This window comes from Aricia agestis, chromosome Z, assembly GCF_905147365.1.
Source record: "Aricia agestis chromosome Z, ilAriAges1.1, whole genome shotgun sequence".
In the NCBI taxonomy this organism is placed as follows: domain Eukaryota; kingdom Metazoa; phylum Arthropoda; class Insecta; order Lepidoptera; family Lycaenidae; genus Aricia; species Aricia agestis.
In genome coordinates, this window is record NC_056428.1 from 28,099,302 (window position 1) to 28,124,333 (window position 25,032).

Here is a 25,032-nt window from a genome sequence, read left to right on the forward strand (position 1 = left end):
ATGGCACCGGGTTGCGCCATGGCAACATGCATTTATATCATAAGGAGGGCAATTTGAAGAGGATCGCAAAAAAAAATTTAGGTGGAATAGTTTCCGGTACTCAGGCGCCTACTCGTGCTGCACTATATCCAAAGTACTCAAAATCCGTCAATGCGATGCGACCCGGCCAAGTCAGTGGATTTAACCGTTTTATTTCGGTTTTCAAAACGTTCTCATTTTGTTTTCGTTCCCAAAAACGTTATTGCAAAGACCTGTTCCGAACGATTTGAAACCTTTAATTAAATAACGTTCTCATTTCGTTTTCGTTCCCAAAAAACGTTATTGCAAGGAAATGTTTTGAACGATTTGAAACCGTTATTTAAAATAACGTTTTCGAGCCCTGTCGCAGACACTTGTAAGATTTTCAATTGTTATGCGGCAGCCGGCTGTCGCTTGGGGATTGATGGGTTAAGACTATAAGTTTTCATTCTTTCATTTACTGTCTTAAAAAAAACTCCTTTTTAGATACAATAGACCCCCGTTAATCCAACAAACGTGTTGCCGTGTCGGATTGTACCTAAATTAACCAATGATATCTATCTGATATGCATGTCGGATTACAAAGTGCGCCGGACTAGCCAGGGGTTAATAAAATATTACAAATATTCCTTAGATTTATAGACTTTATTGATGTGTGTACTGTATATATTTTAACTATTGTGTCAAAAAAGTCGTAGTAATGCATAATAAATAATAATATATGGTGCGCTTTGTCGATTTGAAGATAGTTTGTCCAGCGTCTCGATTTGAATATAGATTCGCGTGAACTTCCTTGAATAGTTGTATCGGGAATGTGGTGCTGTATCGCGTGCGTTGAGTTTAGCACCCGGAATAACTTTCGATTGTTTCGGCCGACCACTAAACGTCATTGGTACAGAATTAGAATATGACAGTGTCCACGGCGCTATCGTGCGGCGTGCCGAACATCTACGGGCGCGGTTATGGTCAAACGTGAATTATGTAAGGGAACATACCCATACTTATACGTGACCAATTTTTTAAGATTTTTTGACCCCCTCCCCCCCTTGGTGACCACGCGTAGTACTATGCCAAGACCCCCCTTTCAAGTTTTCACGTGGTATTGACAATAGTGATTTTTAATCAAATATGAAGATAGGCAGAACCATATGAATAACGAAATACTCCATGTTCATGTCAGATAAATGCTGGAAATCATGATATAAGTTACTTCGTGCCTCGATCTATGAATTACATCTTACTTGAGGGCCAGATTCGAAGATAGTCAAAAAGCGTGACGTCTTTCTCGGCGAAATCGACTACGTGACAAAAATCTAAACCTCCCCCACCTGTGACCGATCGTAATATTTTTAAGACCCCCTCCCCCTAAATAGGTCAGGTAGTATGGGTATGTTCCGTAACTTTATTTATTCATTCTGTATTTGCACATTAAAGAAATGCATTTAAAACAGAAACGACGCGGATTTCTCATATTGTGGCCCACCACCCATGATGGACGTTTGTTACAGGAGTATTAGCCCGGCCGCACATTGTCCGAAATTTCTGATTAGAAACAGTTGAACGTCCGCGCTGTCTCTTACATTTTGTTCTGAACCGAGTGAGCTCGAACTCGCTGGAAGGATATTTCGGATAGTGTGCTGGGTGGCGGTCCGGCGAAATTCAACTGTTTCTGATCAGAATTCGGACAATGTGCGGCCGGCCGGGCTTATTCAATAATATGCATGACAGGAAAAGGGTCCAGTTCGTCCATGATCGGCGTAAAACATCTAAGCAAATATTGTGGCCATCATGGTTATCCATCGTGGCAAAATTGAACAAACGGCACAAATCTATAAAAGTTGAGGAACATGAACTGTGTTTATGTTTCAATTTATTTGCATGAAAAATAATAAGTTATGCGCAGTTTTATATTACGTACGATATGAAACTATGTAATAAAGTCATATTGCTATGTCGTAGCACAGAATACTTAAATGTTTAATTACTAAGTCAGACAACTAGGTGGACTGATTTAATCTACAGCTCGGTCGAAGAATAGGAAGAAATTCGGTTGTTGACCTATAATTGTTGTTGGTTTATTTCGCAAGTTTCCACGCAAAAACGCACGCACGTGTAAATTCAATGGACACATTTCTTCATATTCGGCGACCAGCCTACCTAGCATACGCCAACGAGATATCTCACTCTCGAGATAATTAAATTTTGACATTTAAATATTTATATATATATATATATATATATATATATATATATATATATATATATATATATATATATATATATATATATATATATATAATATAATATAACATATAAATATACACTGTATATGTGTAGTTGGTAGCATATGCTTAGAATACTTTATTTTGAAAGTCGGTTAAAATTGTAGCCTATGTGTTATTCTGATGTATAAGCTATATATTAAAATATACTGAACGGATTTTAATATATATTAAAATATATATTAAAATCCGTTCAGTAGTTTTTGCGTGAAAGAGTAAAGTAACAAACATCCATACATCCATACATCCACACATCCATACATCCAAACAAACTTTCGCCTTTATAATATTAGTAGGATATTTTATTATAAATACTACAGAAACAAAAGAGTTTTGAAAATCAGTCAACAGACGGTGGAACAATAACATAGTCAACGGCAAGAGCTTTGATTGAACAACGCCGAAATTCCCGAATATCATCTATAAGGATTCAAGAGTTCTGTACAGGACTTTCGGAACCAGGGTATACTTCGACGCAAATTCTTATTTTTTGATAGTTTAAGCTTGAACTTCTTCAGAAAAACGTAAAATCACTATATGTTTATATCTATATCTATACTTATAAAATTACATGTCCTGACTGACTGACTGACTGATTCATCATCGCTGAGCAAAAACTGTAAAAGTTACAGCCACGAAATTTGGTGAGTAGGGTTGTTTTATTAAGTAGACACCCACTAAGGAAGGAATTTTGAAAATTTTACCCCGAAGGGGGTGAAATAAGGGTTGAAAGTTTTAATGAAAGTCCGTCATTTCTTGAGTTAGAAACATGAAACTTTATTTTTGGGTTACTGATTAAAAATGAATGGATACGTATTTAAGCGGTTTTGGAAATTCTACCCCCAAGGGGGTGAAATTGGGGTTGAAAGTTTGAATGAAACTCCGTTATTTCTTGAGTTAGAAACATGAAATTTTATGTTTGGGTTACTGATTAAAAATGATTGGATACGTATTAAAGTGTTTCTGGTAATTCTACCCCCAAGGGGGTGAAATTGGGGTAGAAAGTTTCAATGAAAGTCCGTCATTTCTTGAGTTAGAAACATGAAAGTTTATTGACGTTTGCGTTTGACGTTTGCTTAAATAGGGTCCGTTTTTACCCTTTGTATAAGGAACCACAAAAACAAAAAGGAGAAAACTATCCATCTTTGTTATTATACTATGTTAACGCGGATGAAGTCGCGGGCAACAGCTAGTATTATATAAAACTCAAACTGACTGATTGACATAGTGATCTATCAACGCATACCCCAAACCACTGGACGGATCGGTCTGAAATTTGGCATGCAGGTAGATGTTTTTGACGTAGGCATCCGCTAAGAAAGGATTTTGATAAATTCCAATCCCAAGGGGTTCAAATAGGCGATGAAAGTTTGTATATAATAATACTTCTTAACGCGAGCGAAGCCGCGGGCAAAAGCTCGTTTCTATATAAATTTCAAAGAGTCCCGTCGATTTCTCATGGATCGCATCATCAGATCACCACTTTTGTGACCATGATACCAAAATCGGGCTATATCTCATACAACAAACAACAAAAGAATTCTGAAAATCGGCCCACAAATGGCGTAGTTGTCCAAGAAAAAATTTAAACAAACTTAAATATACCCTCCTCCTTTTCGGGAGTCGGTTAAAAAGTAGCCTAAGTTATTCCTTACTACATCAGCTATCTGCTAAAAAAGTCCCGTCAAAATCGCTCCAGCCGTTTCAGAGATTAGCCAGAACAAACAGACAGACAGATAGACTACGACATGGACATCACCAAAATATGTATGCTACGGCAGGATTCGCTGCATATTATAGCTATTTGGTGAATCATGAAAGAAGAGTACCTAAAATACGCTGGAAAAAGCGTAGACTAGTGTATGACCGCCATACTTCGTAACAGAAAATCCTGAACAGTCATTAAGGAGTCATTTTTAGGGTTCCGTACCCAAAAGGTAAAAACAGGACTGATACTACTATGTCGGTCGGTCTGTCTGTCTCCAGGCAGTCAAGAACGGCGACAGCTAGTGTAGTGTACTGATAATAATTAAAGATGGACGCGCCTACTAGGGAGGTAGTTGGAAATAGTTGGAGTGGTCGTCCGACTACAGCGACGATCACTTCTCCATCAGCAGCCGCCAAAGTAGTAGTGTTCAGTTATACAGTAATCTGTGTTTAATTTCCTCACCCAGCCATTGTACATACTGTACACTGTACATCATATACACCGGCACACTCGCCGCAGCTGTAGTTAACGACAGCACAGCTAGACTTCTGAAATTTTCAGAGATTGTGTATTTTTGGTGCCGAATGCCGATATAGCAACAAAAATATTAAAAATAATATAAAGTTAATATTTAAGGGGGGCTCCAACATGATTGTTTGGTCCTTCTAGGCGTATATTATTACTAATATTATTATATTAGGATTACATTGATAATAATATAATAAGTAGTTCTAAAAACGATAACTCCAGTTCGTGTGTCCAATTTAATAATATTTAATAAAAAATACGTGCATTCAATACGGTGACTGTCCGTCAACTGGCCCGAGCGACAGCGGGAATGTGGAGAGGTAGTTTTGCACGAACACAAAACTTAACGAAACTATCCGAGAACCCTTTGATGTACCGACATCGAACGCATAGTTCGGCAAATATACACGAGACAATACGAATATAGACGAATATGCTCTCCACACTCTCGTATTCGGCAAGTCTCGTGTAGTTTTGCCGGGAATGTGGAGTGGGCTTTATATGAATTAATAGCTAAGTCCATATTTTGCAAGAAAATGTCACAATCGTCCATATTTTCACAAAAACACAAAAAAATATACGTTATTTCGTTCCTCTCGCGTTTTGTCGTCGTATTCTGTTTCCAAAAATGATTATTGAAGACAAAAAACACAATTTTCAGCCTATTTTTACTCTAGTGTGGTACGGAACCCTTCGTGCCCGAGTCCAACTCGCACTTTGCCGATTTTTATAGGTTTTTTTTTATATGTAGGTACAGTAATTATTTCCTCTATTAAATAACCAAATATGCATAGATAAAGCCAGCATAGCATAATATTTCTGGCCTCTGTCTCTTTGTTAACTGTCACGAGTGACTCTTTTCCTACCTACACTAAAACAATGCTTAATTATTGTAATTTTATACTCCATATTTTTTCTATATTACTATTTTATACTCCAGCAATAGTTTTTTTAGCATTCCTGCTTTCCCCTGGAACTGCTTCCAGAATTATTTCCCGCCACACTTTGACATAACCAGGTGTATGCGCTAGTAGCCGTGTGTATGTACTTAGACTACTTAGTCACCTTATTATTCTTCATCTTGCTCGGATGGAAGAAAATCTGTTATATGTCGCTATCGACTAATATATCGCTAATTACAACATTTATGTCGTTTTCCGTTGTCTTAAATCGTCATTTTCATACGGTTTTAGTAATTTCACTACCTTTAATGGTAATGGTAAATATTTCAGTTTCTTTCTGGTTTTTTCGCGGTTGGGTTTTCGGCTGTGATGTTCTCTATCTTAACGCCAGAAGTCAGAACTTATACCGCGCTTCACCGGCTTGCTCTGATAAATAATAAACCTAAAGGCTGAGCTGTTAATAATATCAGCATCTACAGGTAGACAACAGGACAAGGTAACCAGAATCAAATGAATATCGTCCAATAACCACTGACCAAGGTTTAATGTTTCTGCGAACACTACACGACTTTATCAGAAAGAACTGTTCGGGACGTTGTTGGCAACAACGTCATTTGTTGTTCCACCATTGTGTCACACAACATAAACCAGCGCTTTCAATTCTTGCCGAACTCTGTCTTTCACGTGTTTCTTTGTTTCTTCAACAATGCATGATTTAGGTGAATCTTAGCTTATCCTCCTTTTCTTTATAGGAAGTTTGTAGCCTAAATGTAGTGCGAACTCTAACATGCGAATCCATACATGTAAGGGGCTTATTCCGTATTTAAAAACTTATACATCAATTGGCTGAGAACAAATTACATCTAATTTATTGAATTGCGTTGAAGTCGCTTCGCAATATGGACATTTTGGTTGAGAGGAAGTATTTGTTGTGGTATTCAGTACTTTTCCATCTATCCAAGTTGGGGTTTTCCTTTATTTTCTTTCTGTTAGACGTTGCCACTTCTAAACTCCGATTTTTAATTCAAGATCAAAAAAGCTATTACAGTACGTCACTGTCAAAGGTGTCAAAGTGACATAAATGTCATTGTCAAGTGAATATTTCAGGTTTCGCCAACCTTTTTGCAATATGTTACTTTATTTATTATCGGCATTACTGGTCAACATAATGATTAAAAAAGGTTTTTGTCAAATAATCCTTATTGATACAAGCTTTTATATTAATATTAATGTTTTTTACTAGAACCCAGATAACACTTACATCTTAGTCTGAATAGGACGTCTTTTATGTTTGAATAGCATTTGTCCCTCTCGCACTTACATAGTTTACACTTTACAGTATAGGACAAATGCTGCTGTAAAACATAATAGAAGACATAATTTTATCATTTTAATACTAAGGATAATATGACAGGATAAACAATATCATGGTGTCATGGCCGAAAAAAATGGCAGCGATAAGATAACGACCATAAAGCGAGCTACACACAATTTTTCTGCTATTTTGTAAATTAGGTACATGTATAATTAAAATATATTAAGTATGTTACTTCAGCCTGTAAATAATTGCACCAAATGTTATGAATACCTGAAGTGATACCAGTAAAATACCAGGTATACTACCAAAAATTACGATTGTTTAAGATTTTATCACGGCGTTTTGTATTTATGTAAAAAAAATAACTCAGGTTACTTATTACTTTAAATCATCTGATTAAAATTATTAATAATTAAATTATCTAACCCTTGTTTTTTAGAAAAAAGGAATATACTGTTGCACAAATATTTTATTGCAGTGGCAATATTGTAGTAGTTTTTTTGATCTTGAATTAAAAATCGGAGTTTAGTGTAGTTAAAGCTTTAATTTGGTTATATACCCACTTCTCTTCATTCAGAATTAAATCTTTCGTCTCCTTGCGATATTGGACATGAATCGGACAGCAAAACCTGTATGACTGAGGAGTTGGGTTTAACTAAATAACAAAATCTGTATTTGTTTTTATACGTAATGGGATAAAAGTAGTAGCAAATAAACGGTTTGCAGGGCCTTCATCAGATAAATTTTGTTTATAAAATGATTGACTTGAACTGCCATCAAATCCCCAACTTCCCTCAAAAATACAATCTACAGTGTCTAGGTCTTTTTTTTCACAATAAGCTGATGTAATTTCGTCGCATGAGTTTATTAATCTTTGGAGAGTGTTAGAAAGTAAACTAGCTAATGGAACAAATGCTTCTCTTTCTGTCACTTGAATTGCACTATCAGGATAACACTTTTGTTTTGCTTCAAACACTTTTTGATAAGTTGGAAATGCTGGAAAACCTCTTAATTTTAAATCGTTCTGCAAAAAGTTGTATGTCTCTACTGTAAATTTTTTGTCTATCAATATTGCTAAAGCTTCATCTGGAGAATAAGAGGTCTTCGCGAAGTTTAATTGCTATTTTAGAAGGTCGTGTTGGACTTTTAAGACAAGAATTAATTTGATTTTGTAAATCTTTAGACGCATTGGTTTTTAGTTTTTGCCCCTTTACTTCTAACACATTCGTCAATGCTTTATTAATTTTTGTTGGTAGTTCAGTTTCTAAAGAACATTGAAGTTCTTTAGACAACCTTCGTTTTTGTCTATCGCTTAGTGACTCATAGGCTAAACAAAATGAAGTCGAAGGAATGGTATCGATTTTGGGCAACAAATCTAAAGTATTTTCTTCCATATACATTGGTAAATCTTGAACACCTTGATCTAGGATATTAGTGAACTCTAAAATTTCTTGCTGATGAGGTGCAAGTTTATGTCCACCAGAGTTAATATTATTAAATGCAGTGTTAGAAACTACTGCAGACTCTAAAAGAAATTCATCTAAAACTACACATTCACTAATCAAAAAGGTGTTGAAATCATTAGTTATCGATGTTTTGAGCCACGTGTTATTTTTCTCTTCAAAAAAATCATGTTATATTTACATTGTTTGTAAAGTTGCATTTCGAAGTAAATCTAGTTATTGCCTTTTTAAAGCATTTATCATCATTCAGATCAGCTTCGTCACATCCTAATTTAGATTTTATCGTTCTTGTAAAGCTAAGTCAGTTGGGCGAATTTTCGATTCCACAGCTTTATAGCTAAGTACATCTCCTTGTGTACTTGCGAATACTCCCGGAGGTTGAAGTAGGTAGTTGTCGTAGGTAGCTGTCGTCCCGCAACCTGCGACCGGTTGCCCGTCGGCCGTCGCGGTCTCGGGTCGTGGTCTCTCGTCGCGGGCGTCTTGATTCGAATTTCGAATGCTATCTTAAGGTTTAAATGGTTAATTTTATTTTATAACACCATCATTTGTAACGGGGTCGAATCGATCGTTTTATCAGTCCCTATATACTCGTATTTCTGTATTTAGGTTTCGTATGTATGGCGCATCTGGAACACCGTATGTGTCCTATTTATAAAATGCTTGTAAGTACTAAAGTGTATAGATCAATGATTGGAAATGTACTTGAGTAGACATTATTTTCGCTATGCCACTGCACAAGTTATATTAAAATCTTCGAGGAATATGTATCAATATTTCCCCTCTTGTAGGTTTAGCAGCTTAGAACTGCGAATATAAAATATACTGTCAGATTTTAGGGACATAATAACAAGGTTTCTTTGTGGTCTGTATGTCTGTTCTTTCTATACTAAGCGTGCTGCGTGCAGAAAATTCCTAAGGATGCAATTACTTATTTGTAAATTATTTGTATTAAGGATGCAATTTTTTGTATCTAAAGGGTAATCGACTGAGATTGTAGTCTAAAATAAAAATAAAATCTTTCCAATATTTTAATTAATCCAGGATGGTTGTAAATAGCATAATATGTACCAACTATCATCGAAGAAATTGATTTATGGGCAGTTGACGGATCATTTGATCGGATTATGTAAATCGTGATGATCTGTCGGCTGAGTTGGACATATTAACCTACTATCAAAACGCTAGCCACGCCTACACACAACGCTATCCTCCAATCTTAATACAATGATTCCTTGAATCGTGCTCCCAACAATACGTGAACAATATCGCGTAACATCGGTTCCCGCATTATAGCACAAAAGTAAAGGTCGTAAGTCCTAAAAATGTTTTTGATGATTACTAAAAATTAAATACAATACTAATATTTCCTTTAGCTATTATTTTATAAACTGTGTGATTGTAGTAGATATTTGTTGAAAAGCCCAGAAAGATTGATAATTTCGAAAAATATAACTATCAGGTTAAAATAAGTGAATCGCGTTTTCCGTTAGCCAAATATCAGATAAAATATATACAATGATTAAATAAATCTTAATTTCATTTCAGTCTTCCGGGATCGTAATACTTAATATAAAACACAGCAGAATTATATGAATCAACTACTCTGATAGTATATAATATTATACTCAAATTTGAACTATCCAGTATCCGCTTATTTAGCGATTTTAGCCTATTGAAATCCTACTTCCTACTAATATTATAAAGGCGCAAGTTTGTTTGGATGTATGGATGTTTGTTACTCTTTCTAAAACTACTGAACGGATTTTAATGAAACTTTACAATAATATAGCTTATACATAGGCAACATAGGCTACAATTTTAACCGACTTTCAAAATGGGGGAGGTGTTATGTTCGTTTTTTTATGTTCAACGATTACTCCGCCGTTTGTTAACCGATTTTCAAAATTTTTGTTTTGGTATGTAGGGTATCATCCCAATTTGGTATTATATTCACAAAAGTGAAGGATCCATAAGTAATCGAGGGAACTCCTCAAAATTTATAGGGAAACATGTGGTGACTTCGGTTTCGTGAGAAGTATTCTAAGCATATGCTACCAACAAGTAAGATTTTGCACCGAGGTAGACCTGGTATACCGTGGTTCGGAAGGTGCTGAGAGAACTCCTGATTCTTTATAGATACAAGTTTCGGGGTTTCGGCGTTGTTTTAAGAACGGAAAGCATAATATGCTACTATGCAAATTACATTCATCATCATCACTACCATATTATACCATGCATCGTCCCATGATTATGAGCCTTTTAATAGTCTTTTAAATCGAGACTCGAGTTTGTCAAGCGATAATTTAAAAAATCGATACTTAATAATTATTATAAACCTGAAGAGTATGTTTGCTTGAATGCGCTACTCTTAGGAACTATAGGTCCGATTTAAAAACTTATTTCAGTGTTAGATAGTATAGATGCTGGCGGGAAAGATTCCGAATTATTCCCGTCGAATACTTCGGAAGTATTCCGAAATATTCCGAAACTTTGGGAATATTTCAACTGTCAAAAATAACGAGGAAAATTGCGCTTGGAAGTTGTAAACTATTTATCTTTAGTTGTGTATCTAAGAATATGTGATGCCGGTTACTAACATTATTAGCCAAGCGGCGAGAAACGGCTTTTTTGGCTTATTATCATTACTAGCGATAAATAGCGGCTGGTTACTTTTCTTTGATAATACCTAATCATATAAGTTCGTTTATTTTTTATGGTTTTTATTCTGATTTACTTACAATAGGATATATAGGATATAAGTAATAAGTAGGTAAGTAGAGATTAATCTATCCCATTCGCCATTACTAATTTATGATAAAACTAGATGACGCCCGCAACTCCGTTGCGCCAAAATTCGTTTATCGCGCCGGAACCGTACATTTTTCCGGGATAAAAACTATCCTATGTCCTTTCTCGGAACTCAAAGTATTTCCATGTCAATTTTCAGCCAAATCGGTTCAGCGGTTCGAGCGTGAAGAGGTAACAGACAGACAGGCAAACAGACACACTTTCGCATTTATAATATTAAACCTAGAAGTAGGTATAGATAAACAATTTATATTTTACTTAAGTACGTAATGTGCCACTGAACAAATAATTCACTCAACCACCACAAACCACAAACAAACACGTATATTTCCATTGAATTATTTCGGCGAAATATTCGAAGTTTTCCCTCACCCCGCGGAAAGATTCGTACCCCGCAATCGAATGTTTCCGTCGAATATTTCGCCGTGGCAGTCGGCGCGCGCGAAGCGGTGATAGCGGCCGGCGGGCGACGCTCTATGCGCGGCGGCGATCGATGATTGATGCAATATACGATTTTTCAGCATAAATAAAAATTCATATTTTTTTTTATTAAATTCATTTTGAATAATTCAAATTTAAAGAAACTTTCCCAGAAGTATTCCGGAATTATTCGGAATTTTTCAGAAGTTTTGCAACTATATTAGATAGCTCATTTATCAAATAAGGCTATAGGCTATATTATATTATCACGCTAAGACTAATACGACCGAAGAAACTCAGGAAAACGTGGGAAAAACGGGGAAAATATTAGAAAGGGTTTATCTCACGAACTACTGGAGCAATTTTGATGGCAATATTTGGCACATAATATATAGAGTAGACCACGTGAAAACGTACATTTTCCCATAAAAATAGTTATAAGTACACCACTTATAACTATTTTTATGGGAAAATGTACGGTTTCTGTAAATTTCCTAATTTGCGCGGGCGAAGCCGCGCGGGACATCTAGTACTCAATAAAATATCAACGAAATAGTTAATAATTATAACTCGTAGTTAGAGATTTTTCGATATCTGACTGTTTGTGCTGAAAACGAGATGGTCATTAAATTTTTATAGGCTGGTCTGTACTACTTCTTTGCTTTTGATTATATGGTTTTATTTAGACGTGGCCCGTATTCACAATTCGTGATTTCAAGAATCTGAATTTATTTACCAGAAAATCCATATATATATATATATATATATATATATATATTTATGATAGTTGATACCTAATTTGGTGTACAAAATTCATTTAAAATTGTGATTTGTCACTCACGGCACCTCTGTTTCCTACTTATTTACATCTAAATTACAATGCGCTCAAATGTTTTCTTCAAAGTTTTTTGTAAGATTCTCGTTGTGATTTTTATCTTCCGAAATTGATGTTAACACACGTGAAATTATTCATTTTTTTTGCAGCTTTATCAAATACTTTTTCATTCAACGGCGGACGTGTTTTGAAGCGTAATTTTTTTTACTAGCCTGTAACACTGCTCCATTATTAGGCAAAGGCAGCTTATCTCGGGTCACTCATAGCCAGCCTGGCTCGACCATAAAGTTAATATACCTAGCGGAATAGAGAAACGAAGTGCTGAGCAAGCTAGATGTCACTGTCAGTATCACTGCGTAGAAAAAGAGACGTGTGATGCATGACATCAGAACCCTTTAGGGTTCCGTAGTCAACAAGAAACCCTTATAGTTTCGGTCTATCCGTCCGTCCGTCTGTCTGCCCTTCCGCGGTTTTGCTCAGGTCCTACAAAGCTGTAATTTGGCATGAATGCACGTATATTAATGATGTCGACAAAATTGTACATGAAATCTGAAATTTATTGGCCTTTTTTGCTGCATATAAATAATAGCAATAGGTAGGTACTTGATTTTTTCACACAATCCTTAGTTTTATGTGTACTTTAATATTTAATAATAATATTAATATTAAATAAAACATTATGAGGGGCTCCCATACAAAAGACACAAATTTTGGCCTAATTTTGCTCTGGTAATTGAAATGGTACTGAACCCTTCGTGCGCGAGTCCTACTCGCATTTGGCCGATTATTATTTAAAAATATTATGGGTATTCATTGATCATTTTCCGATTTAGGGATTCGTTTGTGAAATATTTAGTTTGAAAAAAAAATCGTTAGAGTCCAGTGGCCAGCTACCAGCTAAACGGTTGCTTCTGGAAATGTGAAAAACTTCACAGGAGCTATTACGGCTAATAAGACTTCATTAGTTTTTGAGTTATAGTCGATCAACTAAAAAAAATGTATTTGGCGAAGTACAAAGGAACTTTTCGTTCAAATTCATTTGAACTTGTTACTTGTTAGTAGTGTAAAACACGTTATAAATGCACATTCATTGACCATACAAAAATTATCAAAAACTAGCGATACTACGGAATCCTATATTGCGCGTGGCCCGACACGCACTTGGCCGGTTTTTTTTTCATCTGTTTTGACAGTCAGTCTGATCTATCGGCCCGTTGACAATTTGAGCTGTAAGAAAAAAGTATGTAGGAACATCATTTGCACGCAATCGGTTACGTGTATCATAGTATTGTTATATTAACTTTATTAGTATTTGCAGCGTGTGTTCGTAATCTGGGTTATTTATAATAATTGTAAACAGTCTACTATCTGCCTTTGCCTTCACAATGTAAATTAATATTTTGGCAGCGTTTGATCACGGATGCGTTTTGTCTTGTATGTATGCCGCGCCATGTTGTATATATATTAGTATTTATAGTGCACTATACTCTTCTCATTAGATAGTCCGGAAAATTGGGTCGATGACTTCGTGAGCTTCTAATTTTGATCATTGTTTTTTTTAATATTGGCTCAATACTGCCGATCGCGATAATAGCAACGCCCTTCGCCACTTGCGTTTTTAAAATTGTAATCGTTTATCGTGTACGTATTACACAATACATACGTAATTCGGGCAATGAGATCGCTACGTTATTTTTCCTCTTAAAATTGTTACGTACTTACTTGCTAATTTTGATTTTATCATGTCTTGAGACTTACATTTAAGACTGGGTAGTCTACCAGCACGCTTAGTGTAACTAATAAAGCTATTCTATCCACGGTAGAATAGATAAAAGTGGCAGATTGACGATGGAAATCTGTCAATATGTCCCTAAAATATACAGTCAGTATTTCCAATTTAGATTTTTTCTCACTTGTACTGTGAAGCCTGCTGGAAGTCGAAATACAATATATTCTCAATACGACTCCTATGTTTCGGATATTTTTTAATTGCGTTAAAAATAATTTAATTATTAAAAAATGCATAGTATGTTCGATACTGTCATCGACCGACCTACATATTTTAATGCTGGAATGATGTATTACTGAATGACACAGTGCCGTGTAAATTTAGAATCGGACGAGAATTTTTTTCGAGGTCATGCTAGAGACGACGAGGAGAGATCCGTTGATATTAGTTACGTCATAGGCTGCACACGCGCTACTAACGTTTTATTTTAGTTAAATGTGGATGTAGGAGCGAAGCTGACTGATGGCAAGTCACTCGAGTCTTGCCAAGAATACGGGTCGTGTTTATTTTATTATTTATATGTTTTAGAACGTCTAGTCTGCTAGAAGTCTTATCTTTATCATTAATAAACAATGTGTAAGAATTTGGAGCATTCTGCTTCTGTTGATTAATAGACGTTCCACTGCTGAAAGTTTGAGATTTATTTAACTAAAATCTTTTAAGATGTTGCAGACTGCAGTGGACTACTTTTTTTTGAACCAACGCTATTGTATTTTTTATTCAGATCAGATGTAGGAAATGGGAGCACTGAAATGGTTTTTCTTCCGTTTATTTATTATTGCAGCTTCCGAGTTGTATATTTCGAAAGGTCTTTTTATTTTAGTTTTTTAGGAACGGTTCCCCTCAATCAAAATCGATGGGTATAAAACAAGGTTGGCTAATTCCACTTTTTAATTTTGAGTAAAAAATTTCATTAGAAATGCATTTAATGTGATTAAAATTTTCGTTTTCATGTAATATTATATCTAGTTGTAATATTATATCTAGTTGTTCTGCTGTATAAATTATTTCTGGTATCAATAAAAGAAGATAAAAACCTATTCTTAGGCCCAACGAATGTACATACAAAATTGCATTAAAATTGGTTGAGCCGTTTTGGAGGAGTTCGCGCACAAACACTGTGACACAATAATTTTATAATTAGATGGAGCCTGAGGTGTATTTGCTTTAACCTTTGCTTCTATACCCTCAATTGATTTTCACCTTTCCGGTTTCCCCAATCGCGGGCGCTGAGTGCTGACATACTGAAAATCTAACGAAAATCGAGAATTAGGCCTTGTTTAAACACACATTTATCAACCTATTTCATATTTTATTGTTACAATCACACAATATAATGATTAAAGTTTAAGTGACACAATTTAAATCACACAATATAAAAATTAAAGTTTAGTAACTAATATCATCAAAAAATACAATATTTTGTGGAGCTCTGGTTATAAATGCCGTGTCACCTGCTAAGGAACATGCATCAGAAGAATTTATAATTAATATGCTTATTTTAATAATGTTTCGATAAAGGTTTCGATGTATCTAGTGTTTGGTGTCCTGATTAAATAAATAAAATAAAACCCTTACAAACAGCTTTGAAATTCTAGCTCTATTCAAGATCGTATAGCTTGCAAATAGTTGTAAGCTATACGATCACAGATGATATTGTTACAGAGTGTAATGAAGCATGCAGCATGCTTGTATGCTGTCATGGAGTGTCATGAGTCGAATTACATGTTAGCTATATTATGCAGATTGCAGAATAATATTTCACTTAGGGCCGTTCCATACATACCGCAACAACACCACGACCACAACCACACCAGGTGGTCGGGCTACTTTGTATTGAAAATTAATAGGACTTTTCACACGTACCACATATTGACACAGTGTGGCTTGGTACGTGTAGGTCAACCCTAACAACCCCCTAGTAAACTCACTATGTACCATCGTAGAAATTGTTTCAGGTACCTATACTCCACTCGGGCTAACTTGTCGCTAGCGGTCATTGACTCCCTGTCAAAAACTTGTCATTTTCCATATAAAACCACGATTGACAATATCTGACACTTCATTGTCAATCGCGGTTTATATGGAAAATGACAAGTTTTTGACAGGAAGTCAATGACCGCTAGCGACAAGTTAGCCCGAGTGGAGTATAGTCAGAGTAGACAGAATGATAGAGTATGCCGACTTAGAACTGATGTTGAAATTTTTAAATTTGACGTATTATGACGAAAATCGTCGCTAGGGTTGTTAACTTGTCACCTACGAATTCAAAACTATGACATATTCGCTGGACGTGTTCCTCTTTGGTCGTATTATTGTTTATGTTTTGGCACATGCGATTAAAATTGACAGAATCTAATTTTGAAATCTTTATTTTAAATATTTAAAAATAAATTATATCAGCCAGCGCGAGGCACATTCCGTTCATAATCCTAGTGAAACCCGACGAATTTGACAGATATTGAAACCTGTCCGTCTCTTTGCAGTCGAACTACTGGTCGTTATGTCTATTGTGGTATAGTTGACGAACCTACGTCGGGTCGGGTTATGTTAATTCAATGTTAGCCGTGATCTGTCGGTTAAGTTTGACATAACGCCTCCAAAAACCTGCGTAAGGTTTGGCATCTGCCTATGAATTGACTTCCCTGATAGTACATAAATCCCCTCAGTCCTCATATTTAAAATAGATTCACATTTCACACTTTGTTATAGCTGTACATTGTATGTGTCTTTGTCACTTTTTAACGTATCAAAAAAGTACAAAAAAAAAGTTTTTTTTATCTGTCCCTTCAGTGTAAATCGTTTTATTAGCAAAGGGGATAATGTAAAAATATAGCGACTGGTGTACTAAATATTAAATAATACTAAATATGCCAACATGTTAATGTTCCATTTTACTAGATTTTACTCATATTTTACTACAATTAGTAAAACTTGTACTATAATTTTTTCACCTTTACACTAGTAGTAAAATGAAGGACCATACTTTTTAGTTCTTTAGCGAAGCTCCTCTCTTCAACGCACACTTCAGAAACACTTTGCATTGATGCAGTTTCCAGGCTGAAGAATTTATTGAATACCTACTTTATATTATACCTGCTTTATATTATGTTGGTGTGTACCTTTTTTAAAAAGTTCTTATACGTCCGCCGCACTTTGGTTAATGATGGATAAATATAGGCAACTACCAACGTGTAGGCATATTCGTCTACGATTGCTACCATCTTGGTTATCCATCATGGACCAAAGTGGATTTTAAAAAAAGAATATTTTTTTACCTGCCAAGCGATTTATTATTTTTAATTGAATTATATTTCAATCAATGAAGCATGCGACTGTAATTAGCTAAATTAAAATTATTTATACCTTTACGTTTGGCTCTTGAGAAACTGCAACTGTCGTCTTACCAAAAAGGTAACATACATGCACCATTGGAGCACTTGGTTGGATGCCAATCTAATAATTATTTACGAGCTATGCTGAGACATCAAGTCAACTACGGCTATTGCAGTCTAGACATAAATATGCTTACTTATAAATAATTTTTGAAAGAAAAATTTTGTGTAAAAAAAAATAACGCGAAAGTGTGTCTGTCGGTCTGTCTGTTTCTCGCATGCTTACTCCGGTAAACGGATTTTGATGAATTTTGGTACAGGATACAGATATACTTTGATTCCAGGGAAGGGACATAAAATATGGCGGAAAAGTGTACGGTTGGCGTGCAATTTAAAGATTTTGGAACAAAAAAGTTACAACATGCAGTAATTCACAAGATACCAATATGAGGGTTGATAAACATAATTAATTAATCTCATCAGCTGATGAATTTAAATGTATTGTTATGCTGGCGATTATTTGATAACTGATGATATTGTGTAATGTTTTTACAGTGTGTAACAAAACAAAACAATACTTTAGGGCAGTTTAGGGTGTGTAGCAAACTTTTAGTGATTCCCGTGGCGAGCGCCTCAGCGTCATTCCTATACAAAACAATCAGCGCTGCTACTTTACTGTGAACTCTATAAAGGCGACCAGTACATATCGTAAAGTATTATCACGCCTTTGTTTTGTTACACCCTGTAGAAATTAAAATAATTTGAGGAGACTTGAAATGACTGATTTCCGTTTTAATGATGAGTCATACTGATGCGCGACGGTTCAGTGGAAAAGATTTTATGCCGCGAAGGTTTTACCCTGGGTTAATTAATAATTATTAATAAGTCATGTATTGGCTGGTTCGATTCCAATCAATGTATGTTCTTTAGAGACTGTCTCTCTAATATGTATATTGTGTACAAATTAAAGTAAGACGTATCCATCGTTGGCGATTGTAACAAAATGTATGGGAATGTATGGAATACAGGGCGCAAATCCGATACTTGTTACAAATCTCTTTACTTTTGAGTATTTTCTATGATCTCGAAAATACAAAGTAATATCATCTAGAAATTTATACAAAGTAATCTATAATCATAAATCACAATACAATGAAGTCGCTTAAAAATAAACCGCAGAGTAACTTAATCCAGCTCCTACAATGAAACTCATGCAATAGAGACACGTTTTACGCGCCCGCGACCCGATAATTAGTGGTCTACCATAGTGGTATATCATAGGATATATTATTACCGTTTACTACAATGTTTTGAACGCTAAAATGCATCCTTATTCATCAGTATAGACCTGGTATATACTGTAAACAAAAAATTCGTTTCGACGTTTGTCAATGCTTCCGTCAATATTGTGATATATGATTATAATTTACCGTATGTGCCCCTAGCGCCTTCTGCTCCGACCTTTGCGCAATATACCCTTTTGCCTATGTGTGTAGACATAATGGTTAACTATATCATAGTCCAACGTGAAGTGAGGCCGACACGCGCCGACGGTTGTGGCACTGACCGTGGTGTTCCGTTCTGCTGCACACATAGTGCACTAGACTCTACTATTGTGCACTCGGCTTATGCTGAACATGTTTTTATTATGACCATTGATCACCTTATGTAACGGTTAGAGGTAACTGTTATATGATATAGATCGTTCTTGTGAAATGCTGCGCGCGATCAGAAGATTTGTAAATTTTACGTGGAATTCTCTCTTACCTTTTTTGTGTGCTCTGCGATTGTAAACTGATACTGAGTAATTGGAAATGCGAAATGCTATACTAAGATATTATTAAGATTTTAAGATATGAGTTTGTGCAGCGACTTTTGCTTTTAGAATCTCTCTACATTTAATGTGATCGATTTGCTGGCCATGTCAATGAATTATACTTTTCAAATGTCAACTAGCACACCACACTGTGCACTGTAACAATATCTTATGAAAACTCTTAGGTTGGGGAAAAAGTTTCTTCGCATTTTATATAAAAATTCAAAAGGTTTTTTAAAAAGTTTATTTACAATTGACTAAAGTATATACCTAGGTGCCATTTTGTTCGATAACTTTTACCGTCTTGTTAGTAGGGACATGATCCCATTGCTATAAAAATTTTGGGGCTTCAGATGAAAAAACTGCAACAAGTGGTATTGGCAGTCATCTTGTGATGTCAACCTGACACTGCCAAAGGAATTCTGCAGCGACCGAAACAGGTGGAAATTTGAAGGTGCAAGGTCAGGACTCAGGACTATACGGCGGATGCATTAACACCTCCCAGCCAAACAGGCTAAAGATGAGTGAGGTCTAGCGTTATCATGGTGAAAAACAACACCCCTTCTGTTTCTTTCTTATTCATTAATTCCGGCCGCTTTCTCTCAACTTCTTGCTTTAATCTCATCAGTTGTTCGCAATACAGTTCAGAATCGATGGTCCTGCCTGGCGATAACAGCTCATAATGAATAATGCTCTTCCAATTCCACCACACACACAGCATCACCTTGTTGCGAGTGAACCCGAGTTTCGCCACGGTCTGTGAAGCCTGACCGGCCTTTGGCCACGATCTTTTTCGCACGTTCTTGTCGTACATGATCCACTTTTCATCACCAGTTATCAGCTTCTTCAAAAATGGTTCGGTTTCATTACGTCGTAATAATGAATCACAAATGACATGTACATGGTTCATTAGGTTTCTTTCAATGAGCTTATGAGGCACCCAAATATCGAGCTTTTTTGTGTAGGTACCCAGCTTTTTTCAAATACGCCAAAACCGTTTTGAGGTCAATCCCCAGTTCTTCAGCTACATCGTAACTACTAATTAGCCGATCTTGCTCCACTTTTTCAGAAATGGCATCAGTTTTGTTCGTAACAGCCAACAGGGCGACCAGAGCGATGTGTATCTTTGATATCAAAATTTCAGGATTGAACACGCTTAAAACGCGCTACTCTCACAGATACTGCATTAGGTCCATAAACATCACAAATTATTTTCGCGGCTTGTGTTGCTTTTACCTTTTTTCTAATAAAATTTTAAAATGTATCGAATTTCTTCATTAGAATTCAATTTAACAATAAAAAAAAAACGAATAAAAATCTCACATTTACCTAATTTGAATTTGGAATTGTCTTCTGTAAAATTAAAATTTTTTAATGATACCAAAATCAGCAAGATACAATTGGCCAAGAGATTTTATGACAAGTTCTTACATACTATAATGCGAAAAAAAATTTATCCACAGCCGAATATATAACCTCCTCGTCTTTCGAAGTCGGTTAAAAATACTTTTTCTCCAACCTATTGTTTGCATATTGTACAGTCAATACAGTATAGTCTCTCCAAAGAAGTCTCACAAAGATCATTCTACGTCTCTCTTCTACGTCCTCTTAGGGAGGCTTCACCGGAGTATATAAGTATTCTCATTGTGATTCTTGATTAAATTTTGACATCGGTTTCCTTTGGTCTAGATATTTGCTTTGCCAAACCATCGCCTTCGGGATCACGACCAAAGCCAAAGGTCTTTTCCTAGAAAAAACATTTTAATTGATCGTAATGCTACTCTTACTTGAAGGTAGGTCAGATTATGGGGCCTCGGGGTATAATCATCTAGACACTCGGACTCGAGAGCGTGGCCAGGCAAGTTCGAGCTAATAGAACTGGCAGGCCATAAAAGTTTGTAGATAAAAGTTCTACTGTACCTATAGTTGATGCCCGTAAGTGCGCCGAAATTCGTTTGAAGCCGTCAATTTTTTCGGGATGAAAAGTCCTATGTCTTTTCTCGGGATTTAAGGTCCCATACCAAATTTCATCAAAATCAATTCATCAGTTAAGGCGTGAGGTAACAATCATTTTATAATAATAATATTAGGCCCTTACATATGAAATTGGTGTTTTGTTGTACAGGCCACTTTGATCTCAAATATCTCCCCTTTGGTAAAAAATTCCAAGCTCATATATTCATTTATTTTGTGCATTTGAGTTTTTAAAATAATTCATTTGTTTTTTTCTTGATTATTTTTTCTGTGGAGTCGTTCATATCGCACAATGAAAAATTGAAATATCGACTATATCGCTTTATTTTCCAGTATGAGTCCTACCGTGGCACGAGTGCTGCAGAAACAGCTCGAAGAATTAGTAATGTGTATGGCGCTAGTGTCGCAAAAGAAATGGGGAAGCAAATTGGGAAGATAAAGAAACTTGAAAGGTAGGATGAATTGAGTGAAGCAAACCAGAAAACACGCGTCGACTGCTGCGTTATATTGCTCAACCGACACAATAATGAAGGGATTTTAAATCGGGTCATTATTTGTAATGAAAAATGGATTCTTTACGATAATCGGGTAAGGGTTCGTTGCAATGGCTTTTCCCTGGAAAATCAGCCAAATCCTGCCCTAAGCGAAAATTTACTCAGAAAAAGTTACTTGCGAGTGTTCGGTGGACTAGTGCCGGTGTCGTTCACTACAGCTTTCTAAAATCTGGTCAAACGGTTACGGCAGATATCTATTGTCAGCAACTGCAAACCATGATGGAAGAACTACCTGCTAAACAACCAAGGCTGGTCAATCGCTCTAGGCCACTGCTGCTTCAGGACAACGCTAGACCACACAGACTGCACAACAGACGGCCGCAAAACTGGATGAGCTGCAATTGGAATGTCTGCGACATCTACCGTACTCCCCGGACCTTGCTACAACAGATCACCATATTTTTCGGAATTCTTTTCAGAATTAGATAACTTCCTACAAGGAAAAAAAATCAACTCTGATGTGGCAGTCCAAACTGCATTCTAAGAGTTAGTTAATGGAATCAGGCGTTACTTTACGGAAATCCATAGCTTAAAATTTAGTTTGTTATTATTTTTAGCAATATTCCGCGGAAACGACTTCCACCTTTAAGTAAATGAGTGAGTGTACGCATAGGCATGTGTACAGCACCTCCCTCCTCCCACACTGCCTATGCGTACACTCGCATGCAAGAACATGTTGGCAAATCATGCAGGTTGAAAACCTCGACGCGCGTTTCGCCCCAACACCGCAGCATCCTCAGGATGTGGACTCTACAAACAACGTCCGTCAAGTGCCGCCATCGGCCAAAACACCGCCTTTTATACAGCCTTTTACGCATTCTAAGAATTCATTGACTCTCGTCCCTCCGTTTTTTTTGTAAAGGGATCAACGAACTACCCGCACCGATAACAATGGTACATACTTTGATTAATTAAATATATTAAGTATAAAAAAAAACGACTTTATATTCCTCCCATAGTTTGGATAATGTGGATTACAGATTGGAAGTACTTTTAACATCACTGATTTTTATTTGATCTGATAATCATAATTCCCACTCGTGTTTCCAGGCATGCATAGACGACAACCTGGAGATGGTGGAGTTTCTGGTGGAGAACGGAGCCGACGTGAATAGGGGTGATAACGAGGGCTGGACTCCGTTGCACGCCACAGCATCATGCGGGTTCCTCAGCATAGCTAGGTAAGTAACAGTAACTTTGTGCTGTCTTATGAGGAGGCAAATTGGAATACATACTCCTCCTAATTTCTTCTGATTAATTTCGTTGTGGGTGCCAAGACAGCTTTAGCGTGCCCCTTGGGCTCCCTGAGATAATATCAAAGGGTTTTAGTGGTTGGATACCGCTGTCGATCCTGGCGAACCAGGATGTACAGTGGGTGGGTGTGGAGGGCCAAAGCTCTTAAAAAAAATTACGTCTTAGGGAGTAAGATCCGCTGATAAAGTACCTCGTTGGAAATTTTTGAGAGGAATAGTAATAGAACGCGAGATATTTGCTAAGTACTATGATTTGATAGAACCAATAATATTTAAGTTCCCGTTAATTATTATTATTATTATTATTGGTTCTGCCAACTACCGTCAGAACTAAATACTATCTAAATACTATCCGAGTCAAAAAGATTCATAAAAATCCTGACATTAAGTTTTGTCTTCGCCTCGTCTCTCATAGAAAATATTCATTCCACTACGAAACTGAACTCAAAATTAAAGAAGTTTCCGAAAGTAATCCGGTCGCCGGATAGAGAGAAATTTGGCCACTGAACGTTATCCGTTTGTCCCTTTCATACACGCGCCGCGCGAAACTATTGGTATAATGTTTACATGCACACGTTTTGTGAATCAGGAGGCCTGCGTGAGGCAAGTTAGGTCAATGGAATTCTCTCTCTTCGGCGACCGTACTTTAGTGATGTCAGAGTTGAATGAAGATCAACTGATGTCCTACGATGCTATGTGTCATCTACATCGTTCTGTAATATGACTATTGATAATTATTATTGTAAACAACGTGAGTCACTTGACCCCGTTCCGAGGGAGTTCCTGTGATCGGACATTGTTTTGTATTCATATTTTGTATAATTATTAATTATTGTACTCAATATTTTTCCACTTACTATTATTTTTTCTATTAAAGTTGCTGTGTTTTCTAATAATATTATGTTGGGAAGGAAATAAGTACACAAAGGCGGAATCCGCTTTGTAGTAAATATTTTGGGTAGAGGTTTATTGTATAAACAAGACCTTATTCTTTTACTGATTAAAATGCCTTGAAACTTGCCTACAGTGCTCTATTTTTTGTAAATTGTAATGCAACTGATTCCTGAACATAACATCAACATATTTTATTTTTTTAGATATCTTCTTGAAAATGGAGCTGATGTGGCTGCAGTCAATTCTGACGGTGAGCTGCCTCTGGACATCGCTAAGGGGGACAAAATGGAGGAGTTACTCCAAAATGCTATCGATGAACAAGGTTTGTATATAGAACAAGCAATATTTTTTAATAATAAGCCCAGGACTTAGTAGGCGTGCTTTTAGTAAGCAATGCCAAGTGCGCAAGACTCAAGAGGATGCCTAATGCCCATACTAATAAGTACTGTAAATGCGTAAATTTGTTGCTACTGTTACCTCTTCACGCCCAAACCGCTGAACCGATTTTGCTGAAATTTGTTATGGAGAGACTTTCTCCATACCGATGGGTCAAGGGCATAGGAAACTTTTCATCCCAGAAAAATGTCCCCGTGCAATAAAAGAATTTTGGCGTAACGGAGTTGCAGGCGTTAGCTAGTTTATAATATTATGTGAGTTCTCAATACATAGGTTATTTATGGTGTGTGTTCCAGGTGTGGACTGTGAGAAGTCCCGTAACGCTGAGGTGGACGCGCTCATGAGTGACGCCAAGAACTGGGCTGCCAACGGCTACGTTGAGGTTCGGGATCCGAAGACTGGTGGCACGCCACTCCATGTGGCTGCCGCGAAGGGGTATATCGATGTAAGTTATTAAGTAACAAACATTTCTCAGCTCTACTCAGGTAAAGCTAGGAAGCCTCTCTGGGTTTATTACGTCTATTGAGTTGTACTCAAGAGGGGTACAGTTTCCATCCCTGCAGGCGTAGCATGGTCACCATAGAAACGGTTTCTTTCTACGGAAGAATAGAAAAGTGACAGACAAGACAAAGTGACAGTTTTTGTCGATAAAATCTGTTAGTATGTCGATTCGATCTAATGTCTACTGATATTATCCTAGCCCTTAGCCCTACAGGTGGGGAAGTAAATAAGACTTATA

General features: G+C 36.4%; 1 protein-coding gene across 6 annotated transcripts in view; it reads left to right on the forward strand.

Moving 5' to 3' along the window:
* Window positions 1–25,032, forward strand: part of LOC121738560 (protein phosphatase 1 regulatory subunit 12B) — a 71,343-nt gene that overhangs the window by 7,102 nt on the left and 39,209 nt on the right. For all 6 annotated transcript variants that reach the window (XM_042130708.1, XM_042130710.1, XM_042130712.1 and 3 more), the window contains exons 2-4: window positions 22,801–22,931; window positions 24,101–24,219; window positions 24,590–24,738. In XM_042130708.1, the coding sequence (XP_041986642.1) occupies window positions 22,801–22,931; window positions 24,101–24,219; window positions 24,590–24,738 (399 nt within the window). The remainder of the gene's footprint in view (window positions 1–22,800; window positions 22,932–24,100; window positions 24,220–24,589; window positions 24,739–25,032) is intronic.